At 34.5% G+C, this 12,324-nt stretch overlaps 1 protein-coding gene across 1 annotated transcript; it reads right to left on the reverse strand.

The window, feature by feature from the left end:
* LOC108995788 (violaxanthin de-epoxidase, chloroplastic) lies at positions 1-10,854 on the reverse strand. The gene is made up of 6 exons (XM_018971416.2): positions 10,611-10,854; positions 9,657-9,969; positions 9,352-9,524; positions 5,827-5,923; positions 5,340-5,731; positions 1-743 (listed from the first exon to the last, which is right to left on the reverse strand). The coding sequence occupies exons 1-6, from the start codon at positions 10,664-10,666 to the stop codon at positions 242-244; spliced, it is 1,533 nt and encodes a 510-aa protein (XP_018826961.1). The 5' UTR covers positions 10,667-10,854; the 3' UTR covers positions 1-241.
* Between the last annotated feature and the right edge of the window lie 1,470 nt (positions 10,855-12,324).

The raw sequence follows: 12,324 nt of genomic DNA on the forward strand, positions 1-12,324 counted from the left end.
TGATAACAAAAAATCTCTGAAATGATTCTTTTGCTCTGAGCCGTACTACAGTCCACAAAGATTTCCAACTCATTCCTAGGAGTTGGTTGCCCTGTAACCTGTTAAGGATCCGTCATACAACGTAAATTGAACTTCTCATATCATTTTCTAACAAGCCAAGCATGGATACAAAATCCAAAGAATAAAAAATGGCAGTGATATATATATGATGCCAAAGAGCATGTCTATCTCAAAGTGAAATCTATCTTAGCTTCCTAAGTGGCAATGCTTTTCCAAAGAGCTTTTCTACCTCATTTGTCTCCATCTTCAGCTCGCTCAATAAATCCATCTCTTCTTTGCTTAGCTCTCTTAAGAAATTCTCCTCGTCTTCCTGAAGCACTTTAAATCCTTCTGTCAACCTCTCAAGCAATGTCTTTTCAGTCTTTCCAATCTTCTCAACCTCCCCTTCTAACTCTTCAACTTCCTTTAAAATGGTCTTCTCCCCTTCCTCTACTGTCTTCTCGAGCCTCTCTACAATTGTCGGCTCAGGACCACAAGTGTTATCTGTCCTTATGAACTTGTTAAAGTCGCGCCCTACGCTTTTAGCTGCTCTTTCTAGTTCAGGAACAATGCTTTCAGGCAAAACCCTGTTTCTCGTGTAAACAACAGCACCACCGTAGCCATCCCACGCATCATTTTTACCTCTGTAGTACACAAATATGTAGTCATCTTGTTTATTCTCTATTTTGGATGATAGAATATACCTGTACAAGACATTTACGTATGCTTGTTGATAGCGTAAAAAATAGAGAAAAATGAGCGTAAAGGCCTTAGAAACTCAACATAAGAAAAAATAAATAAATAACTGTAAGGTTTACAGATGAATGAAGGGAAAAAAAGATAATAAAACAGAAATCATTATGAGGTATTTCTGCAAGTACTAAGCTCAAATAGATAACAACAGAATCTAAATACTCCCTCATACAACTAGATATACATAACTCATTTAAAAATAAATCGTTTGTGTTTGATTGTCTATATCTGCAAGAAAACTGTTGGATAGGGAGAGAGACCAAGTTGGTCGAGTTCTCTGTTTGTGTAGTATCTACTTGGTTCACCATTCATGTGACATGAATAATGAAATATCGATGCATGGTCAAAGGTCATCACAGGTCATAACACCAGGAACCTGTCTGAATGAAACTGTTCAACTTATGGTTCAATAGTCAAATAGCACCATAATTAACTATACCACTGTGCATATGTATGAAGTCTGATACACATTACATAGAGAGACACAAGGAAGCCATATATATGCTCCTCATCATGAGAAAATATACTGAAGAATGGGTTTGATCAGACAAATGATTGTCTTGAAAAGGAAAATTCCAAGTTTACCAGCATTTGGGTCTTCTTTAAGGCATTGGTTTTGCCATTAGTGAGAGCAATATGAACAGAGTTGCACATGTTTTTTACCAGTCAAAGCAACTAACCAATTTCTCCAAAGTTAAGAGCTTCCTAGAACTGACTGGCAATGGGAAACCAGGTTAGCGGCCAGATGATGGTTCATGACTAATAAATATGTATCATCTAAGTAGCGCATCTCATCATCTATGCAGACACTATGAACAACAACAGATGTAGAAAAGTGTAACCTGGTGCAAATCACTATCATCTTCCACAAAGACAAGATAGGTGCAGTGAGATGTGATAAAATAAGTAGTTTTTACCTCTCATAGGCCTTCTACTGTTTCCCAAAACAGATAAGTTTAGGCCAATATCAAGTTTTAAAAATAAATTAGCCTAAAAATAAATTAGCCTATAGACATGAACAATCAGAATGTAATTGTCCATGTTTCATTTGCCAACAATCCAAGGAGCCTCAAAGATCTAAATTGTCACCGAACACATATGTTTTAGTGCAAACATATAAGGAACTACTGGTTTTCAATGTTTCTTTTCCTTGTAAAGTTGCCCAATCCCTAAAATTAAAAAAAGAGTCGATGCAAGTAAAAATAAGTATAAAAATAACATAAAAAACAAAGAAAAAAAAAATCAAACGACAAGAATCATTGCTGCACAATGAAAGGAAAAATCTTTATTTAATATGTTTTTATCATAAAATGCAATGGGAACAGATATTAAGGAGGAATTTAATCCATACTTCAGACTCAGTCCAACATGAAGCACAGGCATTTAAAGGTCCTTCTGAAGGCAGATTCGGACTTAAAGACAGTCCTGGGTTACAATTTATGGAAGCACGTAGTAATTAAGAGTAGAAGGCTGGTGGGAATAAGGCAATTACAGAAGAAAAGAGAGAGCTCATTGGCAGTTAACCAATCTGGCATGAGAGACCTGCATGATGTCATGGGGATCCTCCTGGGATTATCCCAAAATATTTATGGTACTCTCCACGAAGAAATTGAAGCAATCTCAGATGCCATTATCTGTCAATCCTGAGATATTTAGGAAATTTCGATGGGGATATTAGTAGCAGAAGTCAACACCATTTAATTAGAATCCATCGATGTCATTATCTGGCCAACTACAACTGATTCATAGTTCAACCTACAGAGGCTATCTAAAGGGTGAAATGTGCGGAGGATGATTCATTTTACTGGAGGAGAAGAGAGTACCATGTCAACTCAGCATCATGAGAAGCAGATGGTGGAGCACAAGTCATTAAGGAACAACTTGAGTGGTATATGTTTAGCTCTTTGGAAAGATTGGCATGTGGGGCCAAAATAGGGGGCTTCTTCTACAGTGAAAACCTTGACTCTAACCATCAAGCAATTCTCTGAGAACAGGTCAAGGAGGGGAACTAGCATTTTATGCATTTTTTTTTTATTTAAGTAGAACTTGCATTTTTTATACATGGGGCATGTTTGTTAAAAGGCTTGAGTTTTGGTTTTGTTTTATTCCTCGGGGTTCACAATGGGTATAGATTTGGTTTTGTTTTGCTTTCTCCTTGACTTAGAAGTAAAACTTGTGAATCCTGTAAAAGGCTGGCATTGTCAAGGAGAAAGCAATATTACTGAAGGAAAAGTATTGAAGCAATCTCAGATGCCATTATCTGTCAATCCTGAGATATTTAGGAAATTTCGATGGGGATATTAGTAGCAGAAGTCAACACCACTTAATTAGAATCCATCGATGTCATTATCTGGCCAACTACAACTGATTCATAGTTCAACCTACAGAGGCTATCTAAAGGGTGAAATGTGCGGAGGATGATTCATTTTACTGGAGGAGAAGAGAGTACCATGTCAACTCAGCATCATGAGAAGCAGATGGTGGAGCACAAGTCATTAAGGAACAACTTGAGTGGTATATGTTTAGCTCTTTGGAAAGATTGGCATGTGGGGCCAAAATAGGGGGCTTCTTCTACAGTGAAAACCTTGACTCTAACCATCAAGCCATGCTCTGAGAACAGGTCAAGGAGGGGAACTAGCATTTTATGCATTTTTTTTTTATTTAAGTAGAACTTGCATTTTTTATACATGGGGCATGTTTGTTAAAAGGCTTGAGTTGTGGTTTTGTTTTATTCCTTGGGGTTCACAATGGGTATAGATTTGGTTTTCACTTTTCCTTCAGTAATATTGCTTTCTCCTTGACAATGCCAGCCTTTTACAGGATTCACAAGTTTTACTTCTAAGTCAAGCAGGAACAAGGTGTACCAGAGGTTTTCTTTCTGTTAATGTCCTTTTTATAGCGAGGGAGGGTAGTTATTTTATTCAACCAGATGTAAGAAAGACAAACTGTCCTCAACAGTGTCTAAGTTGGCCTCAGGGCAAGATCTTGTGACTAAATATTTTCTTTAGTTTGTTGGACATCTAAAAAGAAACGGTGCTCTGTGTATGGCACCTTGGAAATTACTTGTGTTTCATGCCTTGGTTGAATGCAGAAGGCATAGTGGTATGGAAATCAGAATTCCTTCATAGAATCATCAGGTAAGGGGAGGGGGCTTTGATTCAGAGATGATGTGTTTGGCTGTTTCTTTTCCCCTAATGTACTGAGGAAATATGAGAGTGCTTTGGCTGCATTGATAGTTTATGACACAAGATGTGACATCATGGATAACAATTTTCCTTTGGGGGACTACATGGCTGTTTGGTAATTTAGGAAGTACTTGTGAACTGAATGCATTTGTACAAGATGTGACAACATAGAGAAAACACCTCCTTTGGGGGCTGCATGGCGTTTTGCTAATTTAGGGAGTACTTGTGAGCTGAGGCGCCTGCTATTCATAAAATAGAGGTAAGCTGCCAAGAAAGTGGGCTGCTTTGGAAACACATTTCGATCTTTTTTTTCTCTCTTAATATTACAAAAAGTGGAAAGTCCTTTCTACAGAAGAAAGCCCTTAGAACTAATATCTCTCTCCGTTCTCAAAACCCAATAAGCATCTTAACTCAAATTATTTCACTACTATTCACAGATATATTGAGATATTCTAAGTATCCAAATGGAGCCTAAGAGGTCTGACCCTAGGGCCTGAAGCTTTTGTGCAAAAATTGGAACTGTGCGAATTTTAAACTGATCACCAGACCACCACCTCTCACTTTCTCTAGAAACCCTTCTCCTTTAACACAGCATATTTCAAAGTAAAACAATCCTACATCCTGAATTTTCCACCATGAAGTGATTTGGGAGAGTGATCTAACACAGTTCTGGGACAAAACATGGAGCTGCATCCACTGAGTGTGCTCCAATTAGGAGAAGCTTCAACAACATACTATTATAAGTTACCAAATTGGCTGTGACTTTTCTTTTTATTAATTAAAAAACCTTTAGATTTCAGATCGGTGCAACTACAATATTAAAATAGCCTATTTCAAATTAACCAAATTTCCCCCACCTTACGAACTTTCACAAAAGTTACTCAGTACCATTGATAAGGTAACACAGCCATTTGTATCCAAACTTTTATCATAGTTTAAAAAATTAATATTATGAAAATTTTGAATTATGCAAAACCTTAGAATATTCAAAGATATGTGTTAAAGGAAGACATTTTATTTTATGGGATATGATTTCCATAATATCAAGTTTCAGAAGAGAATCACATCTCTTTTTTTATATTATCTAGTCTTGATATCCATATAGCATTGAATACAAAATCCGGCTAGATTGTTGTGAGAACGTTTCCCATTAACAATTCACCCATGCAAGCAACACCTAATTTTCGCCGTAAATTATTTCAGAACAGTCATTACAACAAGATGTATTTAGTAAATGAGTAAAAACTTTCTACCGAAGGTAAAAGGTTTGGTAACAAAAAAACAGAAAACGTGTAAGCCAGCATGCCTAAATAAATAAATGAAGAGCAGCATGAATGTGGCTCCCAAAAAATGAGAAATTACCAGTCATCTTGATAGTGAAGATACTCATTGTCATGGTTGTAAAGTATCCCAGGCTGGTTGGGATCTTGGACAAATCTTTGTATAGCGGATCTTGTGAAAAAGCCACCATCTGGTGTTTGTATTCTCCATGACAAATTGCCAACAAGTTGGTTGGACTCGATGTGGAATACATGCTGTTGGCAATTAAAAGTATCGAAGGTAGGATTTAAGCCACTGGTAATGAACCACTTCCCGCTGAAATCTGAAATGTTAAAACTCTTAACTAGAACAGCAGGATCAGGGACTGGAAACTCCCCAATATCAGACTTTGTAGGTACACATTTCTTTCGTGATACTGCACATTCATTGAATTCATCAACAACACTGTTTTCAAGCAAGTCCCCACATTTGATCTGCAGTGCAAGAAGAGAACGAAGTAATAAAATAAGCTACCTTACTCTAAACTGGTAAGCCCATGAATATATCAAGATAAAGATAGAGAATTTACCTGACATTCTGTCTCATCAGGTCGATTGTTGCAAGTTTGGAGACAAGCAATATTGGCAGCACATAATGGGTTTCCAATGCACTTGGCAAGTTCTACCCTGATGCGGACAAAAGCACCAGTGATCAAAAACAGGGTAAAGGGACAAACTATTAATCAAAGGAATAAAAATTGCAACATTGAACCAAAATCAATAAGATGCCAGAGATACGAAAATTTACAAGAAAAAGAAATGAGTTTAGTACCAGTGGTGACAGTTGTCTAAGAAAGCCATGAACAGATCATGAAGGGCAGATTATGTCCACATAATTTCATGAAAATAAATTATGTAAATAAATCATGAAGTGAATTTTGTTCACATGGTTTCTTGAAAGTAAAAATTAAATATCTTCCATTAGAATAATATTGAATTTTCCCTTGCCCGAGCTATCATGCAACCAAACTGACAATGTGACAACTACATGCAGTATTTTTTTCCTGTCCAGAGCACTGGAAGTTACGATAAACAACTGTTTTCATCGGCAAAGCATTTAAGATCGTGCATTATGTCATGTCTAAAAAGTAGGTAACAGATTTTAAATATTTGATAGAAAATAATCAATAAAAACAGATAGATGTGATTCAAGAACTAGGGGAAGAAAAAATAAAGTAACAGCCTTTCACAACGCAAGTTGCCCAGAAACCTGTTAAAAAAAAGTATTAAAGAAAGAGGGGTGAAGAAGTTCAACTCCTCTTTATTTTTTCCAAAACACATGGAACTCAATTATATTTTAACACATGATATGTCTTTACAATCTTGTACTTATAGTTTTTGTGGCTGAAAAAAGAAGAAAGAAGAATAGGAAAATGCTTGATTATGGGAAAGAAAACTAAAAAACAACATGCACATGGAGAGAAGATACTACTTGGGGAGTTATGGCGCTGCAAAGTTAGGAATGCTAAAATACCAAAGCTAAGGGTATTGTAGGTTTTACTATTATTTTCACAGTTTCATTAATAGCTTTTGTTTCTATCAGTAATAGATTGAACTAAAATATATGTTGGATAAAACACATATTCTCACCAAACTTTATTTTTCACACATCTTATACAGATTTAGGTGAAAAAGTACGGACCTTGTTTGCACTTTATGAAATTAAATTTTAGATTTCTTAGATAATTCTATAAGTTTACTTATAAAAAAAAAAAAATTCTATAAGTAGAAATCAGTTGAAGGTCTTGCCCTTAACATTTTGGACAAGTTATTAATATTATGCTTCATTTTGAAGAAAAAAAAAATTAAATATGACATATGCATTGAAGGTAGAAGATATGAGCCTGAGAGATTTGACCCAGAAAAACGTTTTATATGATTCATATAACACCAAAAAAAACTGTATTTCAAACATTTCCAGTATATTACAATATCTAATTATGGAAGCATTAGCGTATAATCAGTTTTATTCCTGTTCATACAAAGCAGCCAGCCCATTGTAGTAACTAACCAAGTGTGCTTAGTTATAGTAAATTATTCAATTTCCCCTTCCTTTTTAAGAGCCTTTAATTATAAATAATGCAACAATTGACAGAATTTAAAACTAAATTATTAATAACAGGTAACAATGTCTAAACCCTAGGGGTCGGCTCAAGTGGTAAAGGCTTTGGTTTTGGGGGTATGCTCCCCCCAAGTCTAAGGTTCAATTCTTGGATACAAACCATTTCTAAGAGCCACATCCCATAGGTAAAAATCTGATGATTTACCTGATATATGTGATGGGACCGCATTCATCATAAAAAGGAATAATATTTAACAGCTTTTAGTGGCCATGTTGTTGAAACAAAACTAGTCCAAGAATTTGATGCAGTACACAAATTGAGCACACTCTCCAATTCAGTTAAACAAAATCAATGATACACAACCCACAAGGAACCAAAAAGACAATGAAACGTGCAACAAAATAATGTCTGCTATAGGATATATGCAAAATCCACAGACTTGGAGGTAACAAAAATGCAGAACCCAATTAAAAAATGATGGGCGGAATGGCCCAGCATTGTAGGAACTAGCTGGATTTGAACCAAAATATTGCATAGTGTGTTGGGTTGTATGTGGAGCTTGGTTTGTGAGCAGAAAATCGCAGAACAAAGTGTTTGCTCGACCTGGCGCTCAAGCGAAGCTCAGCCCGTGAGTTCGCTTGAGTCTTGCGCAATAGTGGGCTCGAGCGAGACACAAACCCTAGTGTTCGCTCGAGCTGCGCTTGACACACCGCTCGAGCCAATGCTGATTGCCTGTTTGCTCAAGACGCACTCGACATGCCGCTTGAGCGAAGAATCCGGTTTTTGCCAGATTAGGGTTTCCAATGCCGTTTCTCTATATATATATATATATATATGTCATATTTTGGCCTTATTGTACATGTTTTTCAGCAGTTTTTAGTGAGAACAAAGAGAAGCAAAACGTAAGTGCATATTGTGAAAGAGAGAAAAAGCCCTAGAGAGTGTGAGTTGAGATTGTGTGATAGTAATCTTCTCTGAATCAATAAAACTTCTGCAACTCTGTGGACGTAGGCACGTTGCCGAACCACGTAAATTGTGTGTATCGTGTGATTGTTTGATCGTTGCTTTAATTTGTTTGCCATCGTTGGTGTGTATTTATCACAACACAGTGCACAGTACACATTACACCAACTAAATATGAAAATGTATCATCATTTAAAGAAAATATATTTGCAACTGTGAATTGTGCAACCGCCACGTAATCGTTTTAAAAAAAGTGAATAAGACATAAGACCCACATGAAAAAAATGAATTTTTTAATAATGGACCTCACTCTTTTTCAAAACGATTACGCGGAGTTTACGCATTCACAGTTGTACGTAGAATTACCCCATCATTTATATGGCAAAATACTCATCTAGATTTTCATAGCTGCTGGAAGATAATTCCCATGTATTTAGGAAACATCAGGAAATTAAATATGTATGAACTAACATTTATGGTTTTTTCCATTTTACTTATAAAATAAAACTATTTTCCTTTCTCAAGATTTTCTTAAAGCTGCATAAAATGAAGAATATTTAGCAAACAAAACTAATAATTGTTTCAAAAAATATAGTTTTTTCCTACATATACTAACAGTATATAATCCTCTATAAAGTCATAGATTCAATCGAATGAATAAAACGAAATTAAAAAATAAAGGCATTTAAGCAATTAAATAGACTGAACTGAAGTGTACAAATATTGAAACATATGGAATGTTTTGAGTAACTGTTGGAAATAGGGGGTGGTTCATGTATTTTTTAAAAATATGCAATGCCGATTGAGGTATTTACTCTTTTCTTTTATGAGTAATAAAACGAATTCAAATGATAATGTTAAAAGCTTGTAAAGCTTTTGAGTTCTGAAAGTAAGCTGGGTATCACATTTCCATGTGATTGAAGTCTTGTTAGCTAAAATGTTATAATGGACATATAAACGGAATAAGATAACAGAGACTAGCTTCAGATTTGCACCTCAGAAGTTCATTAACCAATTAGGATGCCGTACCTGCATTCCTTAAGCAAGCAGGCGCAAGTTTTGAGGGCATCCACAGCATCAGCTGATGGAACAACCATAAAAGCGCATGCCAGTAAACCGGCAACAGTCATGATGTGTAACTGCTTCCATTCTTTGAGAGCAATTAGTAACTTCTCAACCAGGAAGTCAAATATTGTTTTTGCCTTGTAAAAGGGAAAGAAGGAAAGAGAAAGGGGGAGAGAGAGAGAGGTTGAAATGAAACAAAAAAAAAAAAAAAACATTAGCAATGATCAAGTAAACTCTACAATAACAGAGCACATGCCTTGGGAAGCTACCTCACGTTTACTTGTACTAATACCAGATGATGAAATCTTTTCTGTCGTGCTGGAGAGCAGTGTTGAATACCTTGTCCCAAAATAACAGAAGTCTCTATGAGATCCGACCAATTGGAAGAATTTGGACTTCCTGCTTGTGGAACACATTTTCACAAGAGCCATACCACGTGGATTTACAACTCTTCTCCGGTGAAGCCCTGCATGACTAGTAAGTCCTGATCCGAGAAATGAATTACCAATACTTTCAACATGGGACAAATAGATAGATTGTGAACCAGTGCCATACTTCTGTGTCTTGACTTCCAAATTTGACCTGAGTAAATTTTACATAGATCAGCGGGTACGTCTCAAAAATATCTGACACAATCTTTCTTTTAAGTTCAGCATTAGCAACCCAAAAAGGCATTCCGAACACGCAAAGATTTTTTACATTTTGGCCAGGGAATCAAATATGCAAGTGTTTGAGTTATTGACACAAGACGAGATAATATAAGAAAATCTCGACAATCTTGAAATGTTAGCCGTAAAGAAACAACAATTGAATAACAAACCCAGGCTTTCCCCCGTTTTAGCATTAGCTTCGAAACTTGATATCGCTAGCTATCAATACCTTTGCTTACGAAGTAAACTTACGCATATCAATTCCAACAGTCCTATATGTGATTAAGTTTTGTGCCCCACATCGATGACAATTACAAATGAAATATAAATAGCAACACAATTATTGTCTCGGGTGAAACCCACATCTCCAAAATCTTGATCAGACATTGAGAAGAAGAAGAAAGAAGAAAAAAATTGCCAAAGTAAAAAAAACAAGTGCCAGAGACAATCACTAATAATAACACTCATTAGAGAAAATTCAAAGCTAGCCACATTTCGGCGTACAGTGTTTTCAAGCGTGAATCGGGAGAGGGAGGGAGCAAGAATGCCTGAGTGAGTTTAAGTTGAGCATACCAAGAGGCGGAGCCGAAAGGAAGGCAGCGAGCAAGTGGATTAATGGCACTTTTCATTGCAGCCGAGAATCAGAACATGGAGACGGGGGGAGACAGGTTGGGACGAAAACAGAAAAACAAAAAACTAAAAAAAAAAAAGGGTCGGGCGTTGGTTAGTGCATCTGTGGTAGTTTGGAAGCCAAATAATTCGGATAAACATCGTGTGGACTGGGAAATGGAAGCGTCCCTTAAAACTCCATTTGCTCAGTTCGCGTCGTCCGTCTTGTACTAGCAGGCAGCAGCCTACATGTCTCAAGCATGACTGTTCATTTGCATCAATTCCTACAATAACACGTGGATAAAAACTCGGAAATTTGGACCTGATCCCGCTTATGTTCGTTTGCGTGACTAATGTTAGATATAGTAGAATATGTAATTATTGTATAATTATTTAAAAAATTAGATTTATTTTTAAAAAATTAATTTTTTATATAGATTTTATATTTATTTAATTTTTTTAAAAAATAAATATGACATTTATATATATATCATGATTGTAAATATTATTTTTTTTTTACGATTAACTGCCTATGTATATCTGTTAAGATTAAGGACTCATTTGGTTAAATTATCTCATTTCATTTAATCATTATAATTTTTTTAAATTTTTATACAAAATATAATATAATAAGAGTTATGTTACTCATTATTTTCACATGAATTTTTAATTTGTTATTTTTGGTTTTTAATAAAAAGTTATTAAATATTATTTTTTATCTTCACTTTGAATTTTAAAGATAAGAAATATTAATTTGACACGTGGCAGGCTTGCAAGACATGTATTATCCGTGAATTGAGATCGATTGAAAATGTGACAGAATGGTCTGATCTGGTCTATTTAGATTTAGATATGAGTTAAGATGAATTAAGATGGTTTGTGAATAATATAATAAAATATTATTATTATTTTTAAATTTAAAAAAATTAAATTATTTATTATATTTTATATAAAAATTAAAAAAAATTATAATAATGAAATAAATCAAGATAAATTAACGTGAATTTCCAATCTAAATAAAGGCTTAATATTACAAAGAGTTCATCCAAAGCATAAAGCACATGGGCTTAATCGCAAATGAGCATAAGCACGTGGGGTATGTTCAAATTTCCTTAAAAAATTGATAGAGATACAAATTATACACAATTTTAATTTAATTATTATTTACAAAATGTTAGATTTACCTAAAAAGCTTAAAGAAAACAATTTACTGCTTAATATAATACGTTAAATTATTTTATAATAAAAATTATTTTGTAAAATTTATATGTTGAATAAGTATTTTTTTAATAAAAATAATTTTTACAATATTTTTGAACTCTTGGTCGTCAAATCATGTGTTTTAATCAAATTAAAAATTATTTTTTAAATGCTAATTCTGTTAAGAATTATATAGGTAATGACCCATCATTTCTCATTTACCTTTCCTTTTATTTATTTATTTGTTTTTTAGGATCGGTTTTGATAGTGAATTGAGATGAGATGAGATAAGATGAATTGAGATAAAAGTTAAAAATTATATAAAATATTATTATAATATTATTTTTTAATATTATTATTTTTTTAATTTTTAAAAAAATTAAATTGTTTATTATATTTTATATGAGAATTTGATGAAATTGTAATAATTAGATGAAATAAGTTAGATTAGTTTTGTATCCAAACCGGATAACCTTTT

Source organism: Juglans regia, chromosome 11 (assembly GCF_001411555.2).
Source record: "Juglans regia cultivar Chandler chromosome 11, Walnut 2.0, whole genome shotgun sequence".
In the NCBI taxonomy this organism is placed as follows: Eukaryota; Viridiplantae; Streptophyta; class Magnoliopsida; order Fagales; family Juglandaceae; genus Juglans; species Juglans regia.

Excerpts from the sequence above, each read along its gene's own strand:
- LOC108995788 (XM_018971416.2), bottom strand. The coding sequence starts at position 10,666 with ATGAAAAGTGCCATTAATCCACTTGCTCGCTGCCTTCCTTTCGGCTCC. Across the intron at positions 9,970-10,610 it reads CCTTTCGGCTCCGCCTCTTG|GTCAAATTTGGAAGTCAAGA; the intron begins GTATGCTCAACT and ends AAATTTACTCAG. Across the intron at positions 744-5,339 it reads CTTCACTATCAAGATGACTG|GTATATTCTATCATCCAAAA; the intron begins GTAATTTCTCAT and ends TGTCTTGTACAG.